Source organism: Spermophilus citellus (genome assembly GCF_964194105.1).
Source record: "Spermophilus citellus genome assembly, chromosome: 14".
Taxonomy (NCBI): domain Eukaryota; kingdom Metazoa; phylum Chordata; class Mammalia; order Rodentia; family Sciuridae; genus Spermophilus; species Spermophilus citellus.
Window position 1 is genome coordinate 40,181,515 of NC_138194.1, and position 27,809 is coordinate 40,209,323.

Below are 27,809 nucleotides of genomic sequence, written 5' to 3' on the forward strand. Positions count from 1 at the left end.
CTCTAAATCATTATCATCCTTATACAATAATTAAACCATTTACTGATAATTACTCATAATCGATACCTACTAGTTGAATGATCATGGGAAAGTTATTAAACCCTTTCTGCCTCTTAGTTTCCTTACCTGTAAAAAGGTATTCACGATACCAACCTCATGAATTTTTCTTCTGTCCAGGTTAAAAAGGTTACTATATAGCAAACAGAACAGGGTCCAACACACAGTAAGTATGCAGAACATGAGTTATTGTTATTATTATTTCATATTATACAACAGAATTTCTAAAATTATATCCCACTTAATAATGAATGACAGCTTTGATGAGAAAGGGGACCTGTCAGAGCCAAGTAACTGTGAAGGTTAGAGATGTGCAGAGGTAGAATGTGACTTCTTTCCCCAGGTGAGGCTGGGCATGATCACGTGGGACTCCTTGTAATGTCAAGGCCCAAACCTCCAGGATGCTGGGGTACAAGGTGATAATGCCAAATCAGAGAGAAGTGTTATCAAGCAAACAGGCAGTCCCAGCTTTTGTCAGACTGGCATGGAAATATATTGGCCCCTATACCTCATTATTATTTAGACATTGTGGAGGTTCAAAATGTAGGCTTCTGGAAAGATGGCTTGATTTTTCCTAATTCTAGAAACAAAGAAAAGCTTGATATAAAAAGTAATGTCCTTTGTTTCCTATGGAAAACAAAACAGTAAATACCATATTTAATGGTAAAAACACTAAAGGAATTAAAATTACTATGAAAAAAATATTACAAATGTCCTGAACTTGAAGTTATTCTAGAGATTTTGTCAAAATTATAAAAATACAACTTAAAGATATAAATATTAGCTAAAAAATTTAACAAAGGAAAAAAAGGCTAATAGTAAAAGTGACAAAAATATAACAGATAATTCAAAGACAGTACAAAGAAATAGTTCTTAAACATACCAAAAAAAATGATCAGTTGCACCAAAAAATAAAAAAAAAACCTGAAAAAATAAACATTTGTTGCCTTTATGATTCACAAACATTAAAGCTGTAATAGAGGCAAGAGTGGAGAGAGAGATATGGGTACTTTAGTACATGGGTAGGGAGAGCAATTTGGGACAAGTTAAGTCTAAGAGGCCTACCAGACATCTAAGAGAGGAGATGTTGAATACACAGATGGATATATACATGATGTAAGGGGAACTCTGGAGTTCAAGAAGAAATGGGTGCAGAGAAATTGAAGACAGAAAATGGGGATTATTCTTTCTGAGGAATTTTGCTACAATGAAAGAAGAGAATTGAAAGCTGGAAAAGAAAATAGAATCCTGCAAAATAACCATCAAAAAGGAAAAAATTAAGAATGTCTGGAGAAAAAAGAACAGAGCTTAAGAATTCCTCCACAGTAGCAGGGGGAAGGCTGACTTTATTGGCTCAATGACAGTAAATGGTTGACATGGTGATTGGAACCTGTGAAAAAGTTCTTCCAACCTATCTCTAACTTTCTGAGTGAAACAGAAACCAAGATTATCAACTAAGAGTAAAAACAAGAAAGGTGTTGCATGTTTAAAGAGCAAGAAGATTCAATATATTTCTACAGGAAAGCAGAGAGAGAATGGATTAGAAATAAAGTGCAGTTGTCAGGCTCACTTGAAGTTAGTGTCCAAGACATTAAATTGAGACTAGTTAGCATGGTCATCAGTTTTTTTTCCCAGTCATATACAGTTGTATATATACAGACATGAATAGAATTTGGAGTAAACCTATAGGTTAGCCACAGAAAACAAAGAAGCAAGAGGATTGAGAGATAGGCAGATATTATTTTAATGACATAGTGGTTAGGATTAAAGTTTGATAAGCTGGGAAGTAAGAAGAGGGGTTAGAGTGAAAAGATGGTAGGATCAACAGATTACAGATTTATGGAATTAAAAAATATCAGCTTTAGGAACTAAAGAGAGCGAGCTGGAAGAATGTCAGATAATCAGAAGAGAGAAAGTCAGATAACCAGAGTACTGAAGTGAAATTCTGAAATGGTTCCTAATATTGGTAATGACAATGTCTTAATTGTGACTATGAGAGTATATAGCTAAGGTAGTGTAAAAGCAAATCATTGGAGGAAGCCAGGCACAGTGGCACACGCCTACAATCCCAGCAGCTTGGGAGGCTGAGGCAGGAGGATCTAAAGTTCAAACCCAGCCTCCGCAGCTTCATGAGGCCCTATGCAATTAAATGAGACCCTGTATCTAAATAAAATTTAGGGATACGGTGTAGTGACTAAGCACCCCTGGGCTCAATTCCTGGTACCAAAAAAAATAAAAATTAAAAATAATTCACTGGAAGAGAGGAAGAAAAAGGAACAAAGAGGTCAGGATATGTGTGGGTGTGTGATCACATGTGGGTATAAGGCAGATGATATAGAATGTTTTTCTAGCTGCATGATTAGTAGTGAAGTCATTGCTTCAGTGCTTCTCAAACTTTAATGTTCATATGAATCACTTAGAGATCCTGTTAAAATGTGAATTATGATTCAGCAGATTCTTTTAACTTTGCTTATTTGGTTTTTGCTTTTTTGAGAGGTGTGGGTGGGTCCTAGGGACTGTGTGCTAGGCAAGTACCCCATTGCTGAACTATGTCCCCAAACCCTCAGCAGACTTTTAAACAAGCTCCCATATGATACTGATGCAGCTGGTTCAGAGCTCTAGTGTGGACTTTCCATGTTATTGTGTACATGAAGTTATTTGTAAACTTCTTTGATTTATATCTTATGATTCTCACCGAGATAGTGAAAGAATAAAGAGTATTTTACAGTATTTCATGATCTTTTATCTCCTCTTTTCCATCATTTAACACTTTCTTTGTCATGACCTAACCTTAAATTTTTCATCATCTATTTCTCAGGCAAAGGCAAGTATGCAGCAGTCAAGATACTGTCTTATGCCTATCTTAGCAAACATTCCCATATTCCTTTTGAAATTATGTACTAATGACCTGATATTTTTATGTCTGAAAAAATAAATTGCCATGATAGAGGTTTCCAAAAATGTTAAGGAGGGTATGTGTACAAGCAGAAACAGTAATTAACAATACTCACTGCTTCTGCTGGCCTGCATTCAGCTTGACTGACTGACTGACTGACTGTAACTGAATACACTGAGTTTACTATATGTAACTACATAAGCTGTAATGGCAGAAAGACAGCCTGAGAAGAATGGTCAGCCTTGACTTTATAAAACAGTCTTCAGTGGGAAAAACATAATTATCAACATCAACAATGAATTGCAAACTCTATTATTGTTGTTTGCTTCACAGAAATTTATGGATTTTAAAGAAAGTATCACTACCTCAAATATTCTCACATGCTAGGCAAGCACTCTACTACTGAGCTACAACCCCAGCCCCGAAACATCTTAAATTCTGAGTCACTTTACATTCACTTTATAGGACCTGAAATAAAATTCTAGTTTAAAAGAGGTGTTGATGGTGTCTAACATTTTAAAAAGAATAAGACTCTTGCTAAAGCCAGCTGTACCATGACCTCTAACAGTTTCTAAGAAAAAATATGATTTACTTCATGAAAAGTCCACTGGATGTAGTTTCCCTACACATATAGCAAGTAAAATATAGGACTACCTATATCCATCCCCTGTAAGATTTACTTTGTCTTTGGAGGAGGAATGATTCTGATCATAAACAAAGAAGTTCTAAAGCATGACCTACTATGGACACCACTATTTACCACTCAAGTTGGTGTTGGGCTCATGCTGAAACTCAGAGCCTACACAGTTACTCTAACTTAGCTATTTTCCAGCATTTTTTATATTTCTTCCTTTCTAGTCAACAATAATTCCTCACAAGCATGGATATACTAGTCTCATTTCCTATAAATGGGGACTATAGTTTGGCATACGTAAATTTGCTTAGAAAAAAACTTCAAGAGCTGGGAATATAACTCCGTTGGTAGAATGCTTGCCTCACATGCACATGGTCCTGGGTTCAATCCCTAGCACCAGAAAAACAAACAAACAAAAAACTTCAATAAGCAGACATGTTAATGGCATGTACTGAGAAAATGGGGAGGAGCTAGCAACTAAGGTTTGATTGGACTTACTATTTTTTATGTATTAAGTAAAGTAGGAGAGAGTGAGAAGGCAGAAGAATCAAGAGCTTAGGTATGAGGCTTATAAGTACAGAATTGATCATTACAGTAGACAGAAGTTAAGGACACGATGACTAGCTAGGATAGCTAGATATCATGGAATTACAGTGTTAGTTATGACTATTCATCCAAACTTCTACTCATTACTACCGATTTGGTAACCAGGTTGTACCAAGTGACTGTGGACCCTAGGCCAGAGATGACAAAACAAGAAACCAATTGAAGCAATGAACTCTCTTCCACAGGGAACTTGGAAATGAGTTTAAAACAATCTCTGCTCTCCTGAATGGGATATGAACTTCAAAGCTACTGATAATAACTCTTTCCCACCATGGAGACTGGGAAACCAAACACATTGGTTAATAGGAAGAATGAAAAATGAAGCAGGCATGAGAAAATAACAGAAGAATGTGAAAAAGACAAAATTTCTTATGTCTCCTCTTTAAGAGCTATAAACTCTGGTTCTAGGCTGCTTTCCTCCTTCGTTTCTGTGGGACATTTAAATATTAAAAATAATAAATTCTCCTTTTGGCTTAAACTGAGTTAGGTGGATACTAACATTTACAAATAATTTGAAGAGTTAGAGAGGTGGCGAAAAGTGTATAGGTCAGGGTCCAACCAGAAAAACAGCAACCACACTTAAGTATTTAAATACTGAGAGAATTTAATGTAGGGGTTGGTTATAGTAAAGGAAGAGCAAAAAAAAAAAAAAAAAAAACCAGAAAGAAAGAAAGAAAGAAAACACCCCAAAGAGAAAGGGAATCAACCCACTGGTTCCTACCCTAACAAGAAGCTGCTACTGTCCCTAGGCTGAGAGGATGCAGGGAGAAATTAGGGTTATCAAAGTGCAGGAGCCAGACTACCTGAGGGCTTGCCAAGCAGGGAGGGGCTAGAGATCCAGTTAATGGAGAACATATAGTCAACCCAGGCTGAGAGAAAAGTAGAAAAAGATCCTTGGCTTCTCTTTTCTTTTAGCCTACTACTTCCCAGTGTCTGCCATCAGTAAATCTAGAGTGAAGCCAGCTGGCAGTTACATGAGTTACAGTTTTCCAAACAACTTTCTTTGATCTGCTCCCTCATCTCTCTTACAAGTATAGCCTATGCCAATTTCTGACAGCATGCTCAGATCCATTCTCTCCATCGAGTGTGCCAAAACAGCTTAGAAACTTATGTGTAAGATTCAATGAAAAGAAAGAACACATTTATTTAGTGTTCTAATTTTAAAAAACAATAACAACAAAAAAATCTGATTAATTGTCTTAGGACTGGGGCATGCCTAAAATTAACTACCAATGTTTAAAACCTATTGAACAAAGAATAGATCCTATACAAAAATAAGCTCACAAAAGCTAACAAAATCATAAGGCCAGTATTAAGTAGTACTACCTATTTTACCCATCATCATTGTATATACTTGGAAAATATCAAATTTAATATAGATTATGAATAATATTCTTATTAACAGGAGTTGCTAATAAAAATATCAATGTATCTACCAACTGCATATGACTTGGTTGAAACTATTCACTGATGTAATAATCTGATTATTTTAGTCAGCTATTTCACTGCTGTGACTAGAAGACCGGGTCAGAACAACTGTAGAGGAGGAAAAATTTACTTGAGGGCTCAAGGTTTCAGAGGTCTTAGTCCACAGAAGGTGGGCTCCATTCCTTGGGGCTCGAAGTGAAGCAGAACATCACGGCAGAAGAGTGTGGCAGAGGGAAGCAGCTCGCATTTTGATCAGGAAGCAGAAAGAGAGTTCTCCACTTCCCAGATACAAATATATACTCCAAAGCCAGGACTCCCAATGCCTACCTCCTCCAACCACACCCTACCACTTCAATTAACACTCAGTTAATCCCTATCAAAGGATTAATTTGCTGACTGGATTAAGACTTTCACAACCCAATCTTCTCCTCTGAACTTTCTTGCATTGTCTCATGCGTGAGCTTTTGGGGGACATCTCATTTCCAAACCATAACACTGATCAATAAGTTCTATCTTTGGTATTTTGAAAATGTGTAGGACATGAAAATTAATACGCTATAAATGGTAACTTAAAATCCATAGAAAATGAGCAGTGACTGAAGATTCACTAAGCAATCAGTTATTAACGAGTAACTAGATTCCCAATTACCCTTTTTCTTCATATTTCACTAATTCCTAGTAGTTAAATGGGCTACAGCTGTAGAATAGTCAGTTAGCTAGATTCCTTGGCTTTCAGCATATACTTTCGAACAAATAAGAATCCTAAAATGGTAATGATAACCTAAAATTTTGAGGATTTCACCCCTTTTATAGCATTGTATATTAATAAAAATGAATAGTATCACTATTTTAAATAATAACAGATAATATTTACTGTTTCTTACTAGTAATGATTTCATTTACTAGTCATAATTGCTTGATGGCAGTTTCTCTTGACTAACAATTATAGGCAAGTCTATAGTATTCACCATGTAGCCAGGCACTGTTCCAATGCTTTATACTTATTATTTACTTAATGCTCACAATAACTTTGTGGGATTGGTATGGCTATGATTTTTCACCGTTCTGAAAGACAAAGTAAGAAATGGAGCAGAAGAGGTTTAACCAAACAGTGGCAATCCAGCAAATGGATTCACAGTTTCTACTCCTACCATGATGCTATGTTGTCCCTCAATTGTTTAATTATTAAATACAACTGAAATCTTAAATATCAATGTCTTCTGCATTGTTTGTACAAAGTTGGGTAATACTGATTTTTACTTCTCATATTTCTAAAAAAGTGATGGAAAGTAAGCTGCACAAGAAACCTAGTTTCAGTTGGGAGCAGTGGCACATGTCTGTAATCCCAGCAACTTGGGAGGCCACCGCAGGAGGATCTCAAGTTCAAAGCCAAACTCAGCAACTTAGTCAGGCCCTAAGCAACTTAAGGAGACTCTTGTCTCTAAATAAAACATAAAAGACCTGGGGATGCCACTCAGTGGTTAAATACTCCTGGGTTCAATTCCTGGTACCAAAAAAAAAAAAAACAAGAAATCTAGTTTTTCACTGCTTTTGGAATCATCACTAATAGAATGGATCCTCTTACATATAAAACTTTTTTAAACTTTTAATGCTTATCTCTTTTATAAAACTTACCAATAGTGAGGTCATGCACCGGCTGAAACCTCTTGTCTGTGAACTGTAGCAATAAGCATGATTTACCAACACCTGGAAATTAAAAAAATAGTTAACAGACAAAATTCACAGAAATTGAGAAACACTTTACAAAAGCACATAGAAAGTGGTAGCAAGGGTTTCTGGATGCAGTAAACAATCTGCCATTATTTCTCAAATACCATTTTTGCTCTTTCTTTTCTTTTCTTTCTTTCTTTTGTGTGTGTGTGTGTGTGTGTGTGTGTGTGTGTGTATCAGGGGTTGCACCTAGGGACATTCAACCACTGAGCCACATCCCTAGCCCTATTTATTTTATTTAGAGATAGGGTCTCACTGAGTTGCTTAGTGCCTCACTTTTCTTGAGGCTGGCTTTGAACTGATCCTCCTGTCTCCGCTTCCTGAGCTGCTGGGATTACAGGCGTGGGCCACCATGCCCGGCCCTTTTCAGTTTTTTTAACTTATTCAACATTTCAATATGAAAGAAAGATATGGTAGCTGAACTTCCAGAAGACAACTAGCCCCTCCTAGAAGCCTCTACCACAGTACTACTCAGTAGAGTTTTCATTTACTTTTTTGTGTATGTGTGCATCAGTGAAAATATTTAAAGTACACCAATTTCTTATATTAGTTTATCATATGCCTAAACAAACAAGCCAGCAGTAAGTATTTGAGAACACTTTTCTAAGAAAATGTGCTTGTTCTGATTTCTTGCTAATTTATTTCATGACCAACTGTAATCTGAATTGCATTCCTTCATTCCACTACACCTTCATTAAGGTTATGAATAACTTCTACATTCCCAAATTCAAAGTAAAATTTTCTATATTCATCCCACTTGTCCTTTAAAAAAATTAGATATTGAACTCACATCTTCTTCCTAATTACTTTGATTCTTTTTTTAAAAAATATTTTTAAAGTAAGTTTTTAGTTGTTGATAGACCTTTATTTATTTATATGCGGTGCTGAGAATCTAACCCAGGGCCTCACATATACCAGGGAAGTGCCCTACTGTTGAGCCCCAGCCCCAGCCCTATTTTCATTTTCTTTAAGAAACATTTCCTCATCCTCACACTAGACTAAGCCTGTCACAGCATCCTGCACTTCTACCAAACACAAAAGGCAGTCATCATTCAAAGTCTTTATTGAATGCTTAATATGCACTGAATTAGAGACTTGAAGATATAGTAGTGAAGAAAACTGACATAATTCCTACATATGGAATTAACAGTCTAGCACAGGTGGAGCAATTACACAGAATGAACCCAAATATATGCCCAAATATGTAGATGAATTATAATCTGAAATAATTATAATGATTGCAACTTGAAAGAAAGAATAAGGTGACATTAGGAAGAGTAGTGAAAAAGACTTAAACTAAATAGATCGAGAAGGTATTTCTGAAGAAGTGTCACTTAAACTAGACTGTTCAACTTCTTCTAGATTATGAATTCAATGAGAAAAGGGACTGAGAATATCTTGTCATTTTTTGCCTTTAACCTATGGCACAGTGAAGGCATTTCATAATTTTGCTCAATGACTGCTTTTAATGTCAAACACTATTAGGATTGCCAAAATATCCAGCAACAAATCAGAGACACCTTCTGTAACTTATGATTGTTAAGTTTTATGAATATTTCAGTATTCTAGTTAACTGAAAAGATATTGGAATTTTCAAACATGTGACCTTGGAGAGCTGTCTTCTCTTTCTTAGATTACAAAAAGTCCAAAGTCAAACTCATCATTTTATCTGATTTTTAACTCTTTTCAATAGTCTTCAGGTACAGGATTGAAGACCAATTTTTCTAAGTTAAAAGACTGTTACCAAGTATACAAAAGGAATTTTTTCTTTGCATAAAACCTATGACTATAGGAAATAATCTTAATTTTTCCATATGGTATAAAAAATTGTACTTAGAAATCAGGTTTTATGGAGGGACCTCAAATGACAGAAGAGCTTGAAAAACCTTTCCTACTTTACAATAAAATACATACCACTCTAATAAGTCCACTTTTACTCTAAGTGCCGGTTAAATATGGAAATTGCTTCTACACTTTCAAGACTCTATATTCTTTCCTTAGACAATCATTTATTTTTCAAAATAGAGAATATTTATACAGTGTCATTATAGTGATTCTCAAGTGTTCTTATTTACAAATCTATAGATTATTTAATAGGGTTGGTTACAGAGATAGTTTACTTTATTCAGTATTACTTCTGTGTAAACTTGTTAACAAACAGGGGTGTATGGTCACACTCACCAATGCCCTTCCAAATTGCTAAGTCAAATAGCCAGCATTTTTTCTTAGTCTTCAACACATTTGACCCATAAATAGGATCTACTTGTACCCATAACCAAATCTATGAAATTTATTAATCTAAAGCCTCATTGAGAATGAGCTCCTCTGGCTTTGTCAGGCTATAATTATCTCCTTGAATGTCTTTATTCTGTAACAACTAATTCTCTTCTTTTATGCAATCTTGTATTAAATACTGAGGGTTTTCTATACTTCACCTTTGTTTACACCTCGCACTCTACCCCACCCCTTTTAGACTAAGAGGAACAATCTAGTCCTGAAGCCTCAATCTACTTTAATAAATTAGTCAGTGATTATTAAATCCATCTCCACTGCCACCATCTTTTTAAAAAATACTTTTTTAGTTGTCGATGGGCCTTTATTTATTTGTTTATATGGGGTGCTGAGAATTGAATCTCACATATGCTAGGCAAGTGCTCTACCACTGAGCCACAACCTCTGCTCTACTGCCACCATCATAATGTTATTCCAGTCATTTCCAACTTACTATAGAACATTTCCACTTTAATTCCTTCAGGCCTGAAACACACACTTCCCAAACCTAATTCATTCTTTTCCCTACTATCCTTCCCTACTGGTTCTTCCCAACCAATCCTAGGTTCAACTTATCAAAGACAACAGAACAAAATGCAAGTTTTCGGGGCTGGGGATGTGGCTCAAGCGGTAGCGCGCTCGCCTGGCATGCGTGCGGCCCGGGTTCGATCCTCAGCACCACATACAAACAAAAATGTTGTGTCTGCTGAAAACTAATAAATAAATAAATAAACAAAATGCAAGTTTTCCATATTTCCTAATTTCCAGAATTGGGTCCTAATGGATCATACTAACAGGAAATGCACAATCATTTTAATTCCTCCTCTTCATTATCTCCCTCAAAAGGTTCACCAATCTATCTCATGGATTCTCTCTGAAATATCTTCATGAATACCCTTCTCTCATCTTAATTCTCAGGGCTATAATCAATTAGACACCCAAGTGCAAATGTTAGTAGACAACTGGCTATGAATCTTCATTTCAGAAAGGGTGTTCAGGATACAGACAAAAATTTAAGACTTGTCAGCATAAAAAAATTAAAGGATGAGAAGAATCAGCAAAAAGGCAAGGCATACAGAATCGAGAACAAAATGTTTTCAGGTAGGGTTGACATATTTTAAAACTCTTTCTTTTTAAAATGAAGAAAAAGTCTGGATTTAAATCTTTACAAAAACCTCCCAGAAAGAATTCCTTTTGTCACTCATTCATTCATTTTTCTAATGCTGGGAATGTAGGGTCTGCATATGCTAAACAAATACTCAACCACTTAGCTTCATCTCCAGCCCTAGCAATCTCTTTTAAATGGTTATTTTTGCATTTCTGCTAGTCATTTTTCTACACAGAATGAAAAATTAAAGAAAAAGCAACTATCCTAGTTTTCTTTTTCTTCCTTTAAAAAAATATTTATGCTTGGATCTCTGATTAAGACTAAATTTGGCATGTGATGAGAGTGTTAGCTCATATCACATTCTATACCCAGAACATTCAAGGCTTTTGTACAACCTCTCCCTATGCTAAACAAATACTCAATCACTTAGCTTCATCTCCAGCCCTAGTAATCTCTTTTAAATGGTTATTTTTGCATTTTTGCTAGTCATTTCTCTATACAGAATGAAAAATTAAAGAAAAAGCAACTATCCTAGTTTTCTTTTTTTTCCTTTTAAAAAATATTTATGCTTGGATCTCTGATTAAGACTAAATTTGTCATGTGATGTGAGTGTTGGCTCATATCACGTTCTATACCCAGAACATTCAAGGCTTTTGTACAACCTCTCCCTGCAGACAGATTTCCACGATTGGCTTTTCACCAACACAGATGCCTTCCCCTAACAATTCATGTGAAGTAGTTCCCACTGCAAATCACTTTCTAGTTCTGAGTCTTCACCAGAAAAACCTCAAACTGATGCTCAGGACTCATCCCTCCAGAGATTCTGATGGAACCATCAGTACAGTACTGGTTAAAAAGCACTACCTGGGTGACCTTGGATAAACTAGTAGGCCTTTGTTGTGTTTCTTTTTCTTTTTGGTACTGGGGATTGAACCCAGGAGGGCTTTACTACTGAACTATATTCCCAGATCCTTTTATTTTTTTATTTTGAGGGAGTCCTGCTAAGTTACTGAGGCTGACCTTGAAGTTGTAATCCTCCTGCCTCAGGTTCCTAAGGTGCTGGGGTTATAGGAATACACCACTGCTGACCAGTTGTATCATTCTTCTTCTTTTTAAAAAAATTTAATTTAATTTTTATTTTTAGATATACACAATAGGAGAATGTATTTTGGCATATTATGCATACATGGAGTATAACTTATTCTAATTAGGATCCTATTCATGTAGTTGTACATGATGAGGAGTTACCCTGGTTCTGTATTCAAATACAGGGATAGAAAAGTTATGTTGGCTTAAGTCTTTGTCCTTCCTATTGTTCTCCACTCTCCCTTCCCTTCATTTTCCTTTGTCTAATCCAATGAACTCCTATTCTCCCTCTCTTAACTCTCCCTTTTGTGGATTACAGAACAAAGAGAACAATCAGCCTTTGGTTTTTTGGGACTGACTTATTTCACATAGCATGATATTCTCCAGTTCCATCCATTTACTGACTGTATCATTCTTTTTTTAAAAAAATACATTTAGTTGTAAAAATGGACAGAATACCTTTATTTTATTTATTTATGTGGAGCTGAGGATCAAACCCAGTAACTCACATGGAGGCGGCGAGTGCTCTACCATTGAGCTACAATCCCAGCCCCTGTATCATTCTTAAAAGGAGATTAAGAACAATATCTATATCACAAAGTTCTAAGAATTAAATCAGTTAACATATGTAGCACTTAGAACACGTAGAAAGAACTACCTAAAAATTTACTGGTATTATTATTCCATTTAAATGAAAAAGAAAAATCCAACATGGATTTTTTTTTTCAACTTTTTACTTCTTTACCCCAAGCTTTCTCTAGATGCCCAGGTAATCTATCCTTTCATTACATCCTTCAGATGTATCCCTTTACTATTCAAAACTAGATTTCATCCCTTTCTGCCAGTTTGTGAAATCTATCAACATTTTCTTGCATCTTTATTACTTACCTCTTTATCAAATCCTTTCCTCAGAATACATACATATCTTTTCTTCAGAATACATATGCTCAAGTTTCCCATACTCAAAACACACCAACTTCCCTGGCTAAGGTTGGCCTCAAACTTGTGATCCTCCTGCCTTAGGCTTCCGATCTAAGTAGCTGGGATTACAGTTGTGTGACACCAAGGATATCTAAATTCCTGTTTTTATCTAATTTATAAACAAAGCTTCTTGAAGGCAAGATCTCTATCTTATTTTTCATCCTCCAAAGTACCCAGAATGATCCCTTCTGCAAGTATTCATACAATATTTGTTTAATGGGATAGGGAGCGGGAGCATGGCAGGAATAGACGAACTCTAGATAAGATAGAGGAGTTGGAGGGGAAGGGAGGGGGCATGGGGTAATTAATGATGGTGGAATGTGATGATCATTACTATCCAAAGTACATGTATGAAGACACGAATTGGTGTGAATATACTATGTATACACCAGAGATATGAAAAATTGTGTTCTATAAATGTATTAAGAACTGTAATGCATTCTGCTGTCATATACAAATAAAAAAAACTTACATAAAAAAACCCAGTTGTGTAAAAAACAAGTTTTAAGGTCTTGTGTGGGTATCATGGATGTTATTTCCTCTCTTTAATTAATATAAGCTAATAACAGTGGGAGGTTAAAGTTTCTACCATGAGGTCACCTTTACTTTTCCTTTTATTTTTTTTTTTTTGAGAGAGAATTTTAATATTTATTTTTTAGTTATCGGCGGACACAACATCTTTGTTTGTATGTGGTGCTGAGGATTGAACCCGGGCCGCACGCATGCCAGGTGAGCGCGCTACCACTTGAGCCACATCCCCAGCCCTACTTTTCCTTTTATTCAGGGACGAAGTCGCTGTCTCTTCACAGAGAGTTGGCTGAGTACCTAAATATCAAATGATATATCAAATGAGTGTCTAACAATTATATGCAGTGCATATTAAAAATCCAGATTCCTAAAGCCCACTCCAGAGATTTAGTAGGTCTTTCGTGGGATCCAAAGACCTAAGCAGTAAGCTCACTAGTGATTTTTTAGGCAACAAATCCTTCCCCACAAGAACACTGGAGTAAATGCTAAGTATTCTAATAAAATTTATTTTCCTTGTCCTAAAATAACTTCGATCAATTTCAAGATTCCTAAAAGTCAAAGTGATGGCCTTATTTCTACAAACTGAAGCCAAACAGCTTTCATGTAAAATATGTGAAAAGTATGAGGGCCAATTGCTAACTGCTTAAGAAAAAAATTATACACCATTCATCCTGATAAAAGAGGGAAGGAAGAAAAAAAGAGAGGAGGGAAGGGAATCAAAAATACTGTGAAGGAACAACCTATCTTAGGGATTTACAATAATCCACTGAAGAACTCTCAGTTTTAAATTCATACCAAAGAATTGAGAAAACTTAAAACACAGATCATAAAGAGATGTGGTAAATATGATTTAAATATTAGAGTTTATTTTGCAAACAAATTTATTCTTCTTTGTGCTAATATTAAAGAGAGAAACATGAAAAAATCAATATAAACCAAGAAAAAGATAACAGAATTTCTATATCCAAGAATGTAAGGTTCAAATGATAAAATGTGAAAGTAGTTTGAAAATTTAAAAATTTAATAAATATTAAAGTGAGAATTCAAGCTGAACAGAGCTAAAAAAAAAAGCAAAATCTCTAACCAAACTCACCTGACCCAGTGTCAAAAATTTTTAAGTATATATTTTTAAAAATTAATTGAATATCCATAACCCTTCCTTTCCTTTTAAAAAGAATAACATCAGAATTGACTTCATGCTGTTGGTTGAACATAATATCATCCTCACACTTTTAAATGAGCACTTGCCTTCATTTATTTTAACTATCTACTGCTCTGATGGCTGATTGTAGTCAGTTGAATAATATGCTCCCAGAAGAGATATGTCAGAATCCATAATGTGATCTTATCTGAAAAAAGAATATTTGCAAAAATAATTAAGGATCTCAGGATAAACTTATCCTGGATTTAAGTGGAGCCTAACAACGATAGGAATCCTCAGAGTAAAGAGATGGAGACATGGAAGAAAGCCATGTGAAGACAGAGACGTACATTAGAGTTATGCTGCCCAACAAGGACCTCTGAAACCACTGGAAGCTGGAAAGGATTCTCCCTGGAGTCTTCAGAGAGAGCAAGCCCTGGTGACCTAATTTCAGACTTTTGGATTCCAGCATAGTAAGAGAACAAATTGTAATGTTAACACTAGATTTGTGATAATTTGTTTCAATATCCCTAGGAAACCAATACACTAATAGTTATCTTACATTTACTTCTGTCTCCTTAAAAACTTTTACACTGTTGGTGTTCCAGTCCTGCTGATTCTGTCCATGATAATTCCTTCTACAATCAGTAACATGACACAAATACAAAAAATAGTGAGTGATGGAAGGAAAAGGAAACAGGGATATGGAGCCTTTATTACTTGAGAAACCTGTCAGTGAAAGCTGGAAGGGAAGGGAAAAGATAGTTATTCAAAAGATACTGAATGTGATGGGCTGGGGATGTAACTACACTTGTCCGGCATGTGCAAGACCCTGGGTTTGACCTTAGTACCCTCTCTCCTGCCACGTACAAAGAAAAAAAAAAACCCAGAATATGTATGTGTATTATGTTTTAGGAACTAAACTTAGTGATTGGAATAAAGAAAATTCCCAAGACACTTTCCAATGTGAAGGGAAAGGTAGCTTGAAGAATCTAAGACTCTTTCCCCTAGGAACTGGAAAGTATAGAAACAAGTATGCTGATAAGGCTGGATGAGCTGCTACAGAATCAATTAAAAAAGGAAATAAGATGATATGGAAAACTGACCCTCCTCTCCCTGATGCATATCATCTACTATTTCTCTTTCTTTATAGTATTAAAGTACCCCCAATATTAAAACACTTTTCTGGATGTGATCAAAGTAAAGCAGTTAAACCTCAGTTGAAAAATCCATGTTCCCTTATACTAATATTTCTTATACAATGGGCCTTTGCACATATTTAATGTTTTTTCTCCAATACCCAGAGAGGAGTTATCCACTTAGCTAATGGCTACTCCTCTTTTTTTTCTTTTTTTTTATTGATTATTTAAAACATTACATAGCTCATGATATATCATCTTTCATACATTTGACTCAAATTGGGTTTTGAACTCCCATTTTCACCCCAAATACAGATTGCAGAATCACATCTGTTACATATTCACATTTTTAAATAATGCCATATTAGTGACTGTTGTATTCTGCTACCTTTCCTATCCCCTACTATCCCCCCTCCCCTTCCATCTTCCCTCTCTACCTCCTCTACTGTTGTTCAATTCTCTCCCTTTTTTTCCCTCCCCCTTGCCCCTCATAACCTCTTATAATTTTATGTATCATTGAAGGTCTCCTACCATTTCCATATGCTTTCCCTTCTCTCTCCCTTTCTCTCCCCCCATTCGTCTTTGTTTACTGTAGTCTTTTCCTCATGCTCTTCCTTCCTGTTCTGTTCTTAGTTGCTCTCTTTATATCAAAGCAGACATTTGGCATTTGTTTTTTAGGGCTTGTCTAGCTTCGCTTAGGGCTACTCCTCTTTAATATGTAACTCAACTGCTATATTCACTAGGAAACTTCCAATAATATATACTCCCTTTCACAAAATGAGTTAGGTGTTCTTCTAATTTGTAAATATGAAGATTTTTCTGGCTGAGTATAGAAAATAACTAATTGTCTGGTTTCAGTGATAAAACATAATATTTACTGTCAAAGCTGGAGAAGAAGCAACACTGACACTTTTCTGTGATTACTTGCTCACTCTGGGTGTGGCAAGGACTTTAGGAATTTAAATCTAGACCTGTACCCTGTCCAACATATGAATAATCAGGCCTCCCTGAAGGAGAAAACTGACCTAAAAAGTAGGTTTATACAGAGCTGCAAGAACACTATGTATTCAGCAACTCTTTACTGAGAATCTACAATGGAAATACAATCATGAGAGAAGACCTGATAGCTTGTTTCATCTCCTATACTCTATGGAATTGCTTTGCCTTTAATTATTCAAAGTTCCAATTTTCTCTTCCTTAGCTTTTATCTTCAAAATCCTACCCAGGATACCATATTATATTTGGTTGTCATGTTTCCTTAGGTTCCTCTTACATGTGCAGTTTCTTAGACTTTCCTTGTCCTTGATGACCTTGACAGTTTTAAAGAGTACTCCTTTGTATTTTGTAGCATAATCCTGTGCTGGCATTTGTTTTATTTTTTTATTCATGGGGTTGTGGGTGTTTGGAAGGAAGACCACAGGAATAGAGTGCCATTTTATCACATCATACAAGGGTACAGACATCAACTGACTGATCACTGAAGTTTACCTTCATCACTTGGCTGAGGTAGTATATCAAGTTTCTCTACTATAAGGAACAACTCCCATCCCATGCAATACTCTTTGGAAGAAAGTTACCATGTGCAGCCTACACTTGGGGAATTGATTTCCTCTAAGTTTTAACCTTTGTATTTCTCCTGACTTATGGTTCTTTGTTATGATGTCATCTTTTATCTCCATATCTAATCTTCAGTCCTTTCATACTGTTGCATTATGATGTGTATGCATTATTTTATTAAAAAATAAATGAAAAATTTCGCCTGTATTTGAGGTTTATAATCTTTAGAAAAAGTATCTAAAAATTACTGTTATGGTTTGGATTTGAGGTGTCCTCCAAAAGCTCATGTGTGAGACAATGCAAGGTTCAGAGGAGAAATAACTGGGTTATGAGAGCCTTAACCCAATCAGTAAATTAATCCCTTGATGGGGAGAGTGTGGCTGGAGGAGGTGAATGTTGGGGGAGTCTCTTTGGGGTATATATTTTGTATCTAGCAAGTATCTCTGGCTCTGTGAGCTGCATTCCTCTGCTACACTCTGCCATGATGTTCTGTCTCACTTCCAGCCCTGAAGAATAGAGCCTCGAGCCCTGAAGAATAGAGCCAGCTGTCACCATCTAGATTTATGAAGTGCTCTATGGCTGTCTATAGATCGAGACCTCTGAATCTGTGAGATCCTAAATAAACTTTTCCTCCTCTACAATTGTTCTGGTCAGATCTTTTAGTCACAGCAGCAAAAAAGCTGATTAAAACAATTTACCTTTATCTTTAATTCTTTTGCACACTCTATAACATCCTTCAGTGTTAATTCCAATTCTTACCTGTAACCTGGTTTTCATTTTCACTACCATAACTACCTCTCATCTTGACCACTATCATAACTATACTCCATCTTTCTAATCTATCTTACATTTGACTGTAGATGAGGAATATATGAGAAAGTATGGGTTACTGTCAATATCTATCTCTGCTGCTATATTACAATATGAATATACAGTCATGTACCATATAATGATGTGTCAATCAGTGACGGACTGAATATAGGATGATGGTCCCATAAAATTATAACAGTTAAAAAAATTCCTATTGTGACACTGTAGCTGTCATAACACCACAGCTACCATAAAAAAATGGCACAGTGCAATGAATCAATCACTCAATGTGATTTGTGATAATGATGGTATAAACAAACTTCAATGTATAGCACATAACATTCAACAGTTATGTTACTAGTTTATGTATTTGCTACACTTTTTATCACTATTTTAGAGTAAACCTGTTCTATTTATTTTTTAAAAAGCTAATGTAAAATAGCCTTAGACAGGCCCTTCAGAAAGAATTTCAGAAGTAATTTTTAATCAAAGGATATGACTGCTCTATAGCTGTTATTGCCCCTAAAGAACTCCCAGTGGGACAAGAGGTAGAGGTAAAAGATAGAAATACTAACAATTCAGACCATGTGAAAGCATAGACTGATATATATGCATGTGTCTTATATTTTAACAAAAAAGTTAAAACTATTTATATAGAAGAAAGCTTATGGAGTAAGGATAAAGAAAAATATTTTCTACACAGCTGTACAATGTTTTGGTGTTTTAAGACAAGTGTTATTACCAAAAAAGTTTAAAGGTTTAAAAAATTAAAGTTTATAAAGTAAAACAGTAAGCTAAGATTAATATATCATTGAAGATTTTTTAAACAAATCTATATTTGTAGATTGATAGACAAAATGTAGAGTGTTTATAAAGTGTACAATAATGTAATGTCCTAGGCTTTTACATTTACTCACCACTTACCTAGACCACACCCAGTCCTACAAGTACCATTTATTTTTTTATATCATACTTTTACTGCACTTTTTCTGGTTAGATATGTTTAGTGACATAAAATGCTTAGCATTGTGTTAGAACTTCCTACAGGTTTGCACCCTAGGAGCAACTGGCTGTACCATCTAGGTTTGTGAAGTACTTTACAATGTCCACATAACATTGCCTAGTGATACATTACTCAGAATGTATGCCAATCATTAAGCATAATTCTAGTCAATGCATTATACCATCTAAAGAATGAAATTCAAACTCTACCTTAACCTATAACAACATATACCTACAACATGTTTAGTGGATTCATCTTTCCAGCCTTATTTCCAATAACTGTCTGACCAGTGTCTGTTTTTTCCTATTTTATTTTTTAACCATCTGTACTTGTTTACTCTGTTTTTCTCTTCTCTGTCTCATTTTTTACTTTTGTTTTTAATTTTTGGTGTTAAGGATCGAACCTAGTGTCTTGAGCTTGTTGCACACTCTACCATTGAGCCACATTCCCATATCCTATCCATTTTCCAAGAACTAACTCAAATGCCATTGTACTCTATAGCTTTCTAAGGAGGAAAGGCATTCCCAACCACATGAAATGGCAAGGTTTTGGTTTTTTTCTCCAGTTCCTCACTTAGACCCCTTTTCATATTCTATCAGCACCGTCAGATTTTAATCCTTAAGGATAAGGACATATCTTAACTTCCCAAAAAATCCTTCACCAGAGTATCTAGTCCGTGTTTTACATTTGGTTTTACCTTCTGACTTCAAAGTATACCACCAACTTAAGAGATGACAAATATTTAATGGATAGATTTGAATCACGTGTATGACCATTGACAGAAAAAGCTGTTTCAGCTCTCTAGGCCCCATTTGTGTGTAGAATGGTAAACAAATCACCTACCTTATTTGTCAACTATTGTGAGAAATGAGAGCGAGCATAAAAAGAATAAAGTGATAACAAGTCTGAATTTTTTTATGTAGACTAACACTTTATCTACTAAAGTCATATCACTCTATTCATACTTCATTAAACACTTACACATGTACTTTTATTGTCAGTTTATACACCTAGCTTCCTTCCTTAGCAACAGTGACATTTCATTTTTTCCATAGTTAAAAAACTACTTTGTAAAGATGACTGGCTTAGAAAGCAAATATTTAGTGAATATTAAAGTAATGTAGCTCATGTTCACCAAAGACACCACAAAATCTAGACTTGACTTTTCTATATAACAATTCTAGTGTATGTATATATATATGGGTACATGTACCAGGACTGAACACAAGGGCACTCAACCATTAAGCCACATCCCCATCCCATTTTTATTTTGAGTTAGGGTCTCACTAAGTTGCTTCGGGACTCATTTAGTTGCAGAGGATCACTTTGAACTTATGATCCTCCTGCCTCAGTCTCCTAAGCCACTGCGATAACAGGCATGTGCCACCACACCCAGCTCTAGTCTACATTAAAAAAAAAAAATCAACTTCTCAAAAAACATTAGATTCAATAGATCTTTCAGGTTGAATAATATGCTATAGAAAGAAAATATGACTGTGCTAAATTAGAATTGCATCTCTGATATCATCTGTCCTTTAAGTGTAATTTTCATTTGACGAGGTTAGTTCTCGTGAGTATATCAGTGTGCCATTTCTCAATTGACTGCTTCAGAGATCCAAATCCACTCTGTCTTGCTAGTGAGATTGGAACATCCCTTGAAGGAGGCACAATTGAGATCCAGCAGAAGGCAGCAGCACTTGGCACCTCTCTATGGCCAAATGTCCCCATCACTCCCTCAGCTACCTCTGCTGGAGTTTCCAGGCACAGCACCATATCCCCTAGAATGCAGGTGGAAGCTCATCCGAGTCCATCTCAGTCCCTCAGTAAACTTCTGTGCCATCTAGTGGATACAGCCATGCCCCCTCAATGAAGTCTGGATGCCTGGATTCCTTTCTTCCATGCTATGCCTAGTCTCAGAGATAGTAGCCAGTCCCTCCACCATCTGTTATTACTATATTCTTTGGAATTCTCTCCAACCTTTAGCCAATTCTACCCATTACTCTAATCCCTTGCTTAATAGATTCTTTATATTAAACTTGCATGTTCAAAATTCTGGGTAGTTTCTGTCTTCTAGTTTAACTCTGACTGTTAAATCTGGTATAATTAATACATCTATCAATAAGAAAAGTCAAAATTAGTGGCTGGGGTTGTGGCTCAGTGGTAGAGCTCTTGCCTAGCATATGTGAGGCACTGAGTTCGATTCTCAGCACCACATATAAATAAATAAATAAATAAATAAATAAAGATCCATCAACAACTAATAAAAATATTTTAAAAAAAAGAAAAAAAGAAAAGTCAATTTTAGTTTGTGAAGTTGAAGTAGAGTTGTTGGAAGACCTGGTTTATCTTTAAGTGCAATATTTGTATAAACACAAAGTTTAATAATGTAAATCTTTAACAATTAGAAAATAAAAAGAATCATTTACTAATTTTCTCAGAGAGTAACTTCTAGAGTATTGAAGATAAGAGAAAGTAAGATAACAAAATATGGCCAGAATAGCATCCCTGTTCTTTTTGTTCCTCCCAACTCATGGGGATGTCTCCCACTATTTTTAATAGTAGAATCAGGACAATGAAACTGAACTATATCTACCTCTCAAAATCTGAGAATGTCAGTTTGTTGGAATCAGTGAGGTCCTTCAGTATGTTTTTAAAACATGCAGGGTAACCAGTTAAGTCATGAAATCAATTTAGTAGATTATAACTAGTACTTAAAAAGGATTATGACAAAATGCAAGTATTTGACTTTACCTCACAAGGTTAGAAGTACTATTTAGAAATATAAATATATACTTATATTTATTTATAGTATAAATATACATATTTAACTTTGTACACATATCTGAACTCTGGGTTGCAATGTAAAATATACCTTATTCTGTGGCTTACAGAAAACAAATCTGGCAACAAATTCATATTCAATGAAAAATCTCATCCATGATATATACATGGTAAAATAAATCCACTGTGAGAAATCTAAGGTATTTCTATTCTCTTTTCATTAATGTTTACAAAGACAAGCATCAAAGAAAAAAAGCTAATTGAACAATTTGTTGACAATTTAATATAAATTAAAAAAGGCAGAGTTAAAATTCAGACTCGACCTTTTAAATTTTAAATCATATTTTCCCGCTATACCACTGGACCTCTCTCAAAATCTGAGAATGTCAGTTTGTTGGGATCACTGAGGTCCTCCAGCATGTTTTTAAAATAGTAAACATAATCAGTTAAGTCATGAAATCAATTTAGTGGATTATAACTAAATTTGTTATTTCTAAAATACATATTACTATTTGCAATCAATATTTCTATTTTTTAAAAAAAGTCACAGCTCACTTTCCAGGTGACAGTAGCAATACCAAAAGGAAAAAAAGGAATATTCAAAGAGAAATTACAGGGCAAAAATTTAATGAAGGAAGGTTTATAAAAAGAATATTTCCATGATGCTGACTTTATCCCAAATAATAATGTTCTGGTTATGTCATCTAAATAAGTCAGGTATCTTAGCATATTTTAATTTCATCACTTTTCAAAACTTTTCAGAGACAAAGACTGTAAGAACTATAGCATCCTAGAAATACATTTCACTATAGTAGTTTGGAGAGAATACTTTTTCATGATGCTAAGGAATGAAGGAATTTAGATTTAAAAGTATAAAATAAATTATTATGTGATAAATCTATTATACATGATCTTTAAGTTGTATGTTATGATATGATTGGTCTGTATTAAAATTAAAGGCTGTAAGCAATAAGAACTATTTTATGCAATTGACAGATTAATAAAAGTCAAAGGAATGATGTTAATAATAACAATGAAACTATAAAATGAAACTGCTAAATTAACAGAGTAATTCATCAGTTATACACATAATCAATGCTGAGGTTAGACTGTTGAATTTAAGTACATGCCAAGCTAAAATTAAAATTCTTCTTAAATCTATATTCTTTTTTTTAATATTTATATTTTAGTTATAGGTGGACACAATATCTTCATTTTATTTTTATGTGGTGTTGAGGATCGAACCTAGTGCCTCACGCATGGTAGGTGGGCGCTCTACCTCTAAGCCACAACCCCAGCCCCTTAAATCTATATTCTTAATGGAAGGTTATCTGGCAGTGTCTATCAAAAGGAAATGTAAATACCAACTGGAAATTTGATTTCTCACACAAATGTAGAAGAATGCTCATAGTACCCTTTATAACAATATTCTTCAACAGGTGTAGGTGGACATTTGTTGTTTCTGGCAATCTAGCACCCAAGTACTTTTCTTTGAGTTCCCTGGCAGCTAGGGCAGAGACATTTAACTTAAGCCAATCAGATACTCCTGTTCAGAACTTGGAATCTTGAGGAGGGAATGTTGCAATATCAGTCAATCATGAGATAATTCATGGTGGCTATAGTAGAGAGAGTCCAATAGAGTTCAGCAGGATACACCAAGCATCATCTTAAGCAGGATATAATGACACTAGGAATGTGACTATGTCTTGTCTTCCTTGGTTTTGCCCATTTTCAAGTTTAATTCTATTGCCTTTCTACCAATTTTGTAAACCAGTCAATCTTCAAAAAAAAAAATCTTCTCTGTTTAAGTTAACCAGAATTGGTTTCTACTTTGGCTACCACAGATCCAGACTAACAGAGTGAGGAACAGATTAAATTAATTACAATTCAGCTATTAGTTAGATTTATATGTGGTGATATGGAAGGATACCCAAGACTTATCCTAAAGTGAAAAAAATAAAGGTGTGAAAAGGTACTAATTGTATTTATTGGTGGGACTGGATCAGACAGACAGAAGCATGCATGTCTGTACCCATAATACTCTCTCAGGCTTATAGATGCATAGAAAGTTTCTGGAAGGATACATAAACTACTGTTTACTGTGCTTACATATGTAAAGTACAAAGAGGGACCTTTGAAAGATGTAAGTTTTTCAAAGACCTATTTTTGTACTTGGGAGGCTGAGGCAGGAGGATCACAAATTCAAGGTCAACTTCAACAACTAAGCAAGACCTGTCTCAAAACAAAATATAAAAAAGGCAGGGGATGCAGCTTAGTAGTAAAGCACCTCTAGGTTCAACCCCCAATATCTCAAAAAATGAAACAAAACCCCCTATTTTAACACCAACACTATGCAAACAATAATTTTGTTGACCTCATCCAACCACCTGTGTCATTTAAATAGCCAGCAACACTTCTATATGACCCAAAATGGTTATATTATTAATTACTGGTCTGCTAAGAAAATTACAAGGAAGTCCAAAAGTAAACTAATGCACTATCAAGTATATCTTGATTTCCCTTTTTTACTCAAAAACATAGTTACTTTTTAATAAAATGAGGGCTGAAAATTCACATATTCACACTTAAATCCAACATGACTTCTTAATTTTGCCTGGAAATTTATCAACAAAAGAAACTAAAAGCCAGAAAGGATAAGAGAAAAGGTGGAGGAGGAGGAAGGGTAGGGGGAGAAGTTTAAATGGCAAAAGAGGCTCATTAATTGCTGTACAAAGTCTTAGTAAAGGGTATAAATGTACCCCAATTAGAAAATGGTGAATAAGACTCCTCTTTGAAGTTGTCTGGAGGACAAAACCAACCCCTTAACCTATGTCACACAATACTCTTCACAGTACTGTCCCAAGATTTCTTTAGTTTTACATCCACATCCCCCTAACTTTCTTATACTCTGACAAAAATACCACCATACTTTGTGTACCATTCCTGGTAATAAAATAACTGTGAAGAGCTCAGTTCATTTCTCACATAACTAATACACAGAGAGGCAAGAACACAAACTAATTCTACAGGACTATTAGGTAGGGAATTATAAAACAAGGTACAGCAAGTCTCAATGTTTCATTTTTAAATTGGATTTAACTATTAGGATTACTTTGAGAACACACATACATCCATGCCACACAATAGTACTCAGCATACAAAAGGTGCTCTCTCAGTGTTTTTACTGAAAATCTAAGTCTGTTATGAGTCATTCACTCCAGTTAGAAAAAAAATCCTCTCCATGTTCCCGTAAGTACTTTGCACATATGCCCATTACATTTGTTTGTAATTACTGTAGCAAATTGGTCTCTCCTTTAAGGTAAGATAGTCTTGTTCATTTCAATAACTCTAACACAAGGACTGCTACCTACCAAAGTATCTTAAATTACTTTTAAAAGGAAAAAAAAAAAAAGCCAACCTCAACTTTCTGCCATTTGTGCATGACTGCCAAACCCCTGCCTGAACAGCTCCAGTAGAAACCAACTTACCATTTAACAAACTCTTGCCATTTCATATAGAGCCCATATCCATTTCTCTCCTACTAATGGTCTTGGTTCTGCTCAAGAAAAGCCAAGAAGTCTAAGTCCTCTTCTATGACAGTCACCCAATATTAAAAGTCATAATTCTCTCTTAAAGTGTTTCAGTAATTCTTATGTTCCTAAAATGTCATGGTTGAACCAGGTATGGCAGTACATGCCTGCAATCCCAGCTATCTGGGAGTGTGAGGCGGGATGCAAGAGGGTCATAAGTTTGAGGCCAATCTGAACAACTTAGCAAGACCCTGTGACAAAATTAATGATAAAAAAAAAAAAAGTCTGGAGAGGTAGCTAAATGGTAGAGTACCCCTGGATCCAATCCCTAGAACCACAAAAACAGAACAAAACATTATAATTGGTAGAAGTGTCATAATATCCTTGGTTTCCTAAGCACAGATTCAAGTTTATAGAAGTCTCCAAAATGAGGTTTTCCATAACTGACTTGCAATCAGGTCTGACAGAGCAGAACTATTATCTGCCTTATTGGTACATTATACTTTTATTGACCTAGCATCACATTTATTCATTTATTGGCTTTACTACTAGTCTGAACCATACAAATCAAGTCATGTAAAACTTAAAAGTTTTTAAACATGTGCTATTATCTAACCAGGAGATTTCAATCTTGCTTGGATATAGTAGCTACTTTTAAAGTAAATACAGGGCTTTAACTTAATTTTTATTTAATTTCATTTTACTAAGTATAGCCAATCACTCTAGTTACCAAGGTCATTTTAGATTGTTATAATTCACATTACACACTAGCTTTTTCAACCGTTATGAATTTTATCTAAAATGGTGCCAATGTTAAATGTAAAAAAACAAAAAACAAACAAACCATAACCATGTAGGAGCATGTACCCTCAAGCTTAGGTACTTGGACAGCCCTTTATGGATACAGTTTTTCAATCAGTTAAAAGTCCATTCAGGGGCTGGGGTTTTGGCTCAGAGGTAGAGTGCTCGCCTGGCATGCATGGATTTGATTCTCGGCACCATAAGGTATGGTGTCCACCTGACTAAAAAATAAATATTAAAAAAAGCATATTCAGCTATGAAACCAACAGAATTTCTATACCTAATGACAAAGATTATCCTGAAAAAAAAAATGTTAGCAAATACCTTTACTTGTAGGAACAGTAAATCAACTCACCAGGCATATGACTACTGTTTCAATTTGTAATGGGTAACTCATTTTGCTGTTTATTAATTTTTGTATCAAGTTACGTTTTGAGCACAAGTGATCTGGGACATGTACACTCTTTTTCGGGGGGAGGGGGTCTGGGGGTCATGTATACTCTTAACACTAAATAAAGCTTTATCCAAAAAGATAAGCACTGATCAGCCAGTGTTTTGACACTGAATCTCACTAAGTAGCCAAGGCTGACCTTAAACTTGTGAACATCCTGCCTCAGTATCCTGAGTAGCTGAGACTACTACTTACATTGACATATCAACCATAAATAAATGAAGAAAACCAATAATTGACATTTGAATTTCAAAGACAGCTACAAAGTTAGTGGGGGAAATGGGACCTTGTGTTTTGGTGATAGGGGTACACTGGACAGGTACTATACCAATTTCGAACAGAAAACTTAGGAATTAATTGTTTGATTCCAAAATCCATTAGATTATTTTCTACTATGTCTTAGAAGAGGTGCCATTATACATCATGGGAAATGTGACTACCATATTGCTTCTTGTGTGGGACATACACCTATCTCTAATCAAAAGCCCATGGTGAGTGGGCATACCTGTGATCTATGCCTTGATCCCTACTCATCTGACTGAACCAGGGTGGTACCTGATAGTAGAAATAAATCCATATTCAATAATTACTATATATATATATATATATATATATATATATATATATATGCATTAAATTCTCCCTTTACAACACAGAACCTCAGACTGAATTAAAAAAAAAAAACAAAACAATGAGTTGCAAAGAAAACCATAGGCTCTAAAAACAAAACAAAACAAAACAAAAATGACATAGAATGAAAGTCAACTGATAAGTACTTAGGAAAGACAGATCAGTTGGTAAAGCTGAAGATGTACATATCTTCTACTCACAATTCCAATGTAAGGTATATTTCTAGAACTATAACACACATCTCAAAAAGCCAGCACAAGAAGAATCTACATAGTATTTTCTTTTATAACAAAAGCAAACTACCCTAAAGTACTATAAGTAAAGGGATAGGGGAAACTGTGGTATAGCAAACAGAACAAAATTAAAATTAAACCAATCATAGCTGGAGATATAACTCAGTGGTAGAGTGCTTAATTGGCATGCCAAAACCCTGGGTTCAATCCCCAGTACGGGGGGTGGTGGTAATTAAGCCAATCAAGCAATTAATATCAATGAAACAGAGCAAACTGCATTAATACATAAACCTCTCAAAATACTGCTGAACAGAAAAGTTTCAGAGAAAGTAAAGTAATATCCTGTTAATATGGATTCGGAAAAAAAAATACAAAAGATACTATATATTGTTACAGACACACACATA

General features: G+C 35.1%; 1 protein-coding gene across 1 annotated transcript in view; it reads right to left on the reverse strand.

The window, feature by feature from the left end:
- Positions 1-27,809, reverse strand: part of RAB2A (RAB2A, member RAS oncogene family) — a 92,129-nt gene that overhangs the window by 53,576 nt on the left and 10,744 nt on the right. Inside the window, exon 2 of the mRNA XM_081265947.1 lies at positions 7,257-7,328. Coding sequence (XP_081122073.1) covers positions 7,257-7,328 — 72 coding nt within the window. The remainder of the gene's footprint in view (positions 1-7,256; positions 7,329-27,809) is intronic.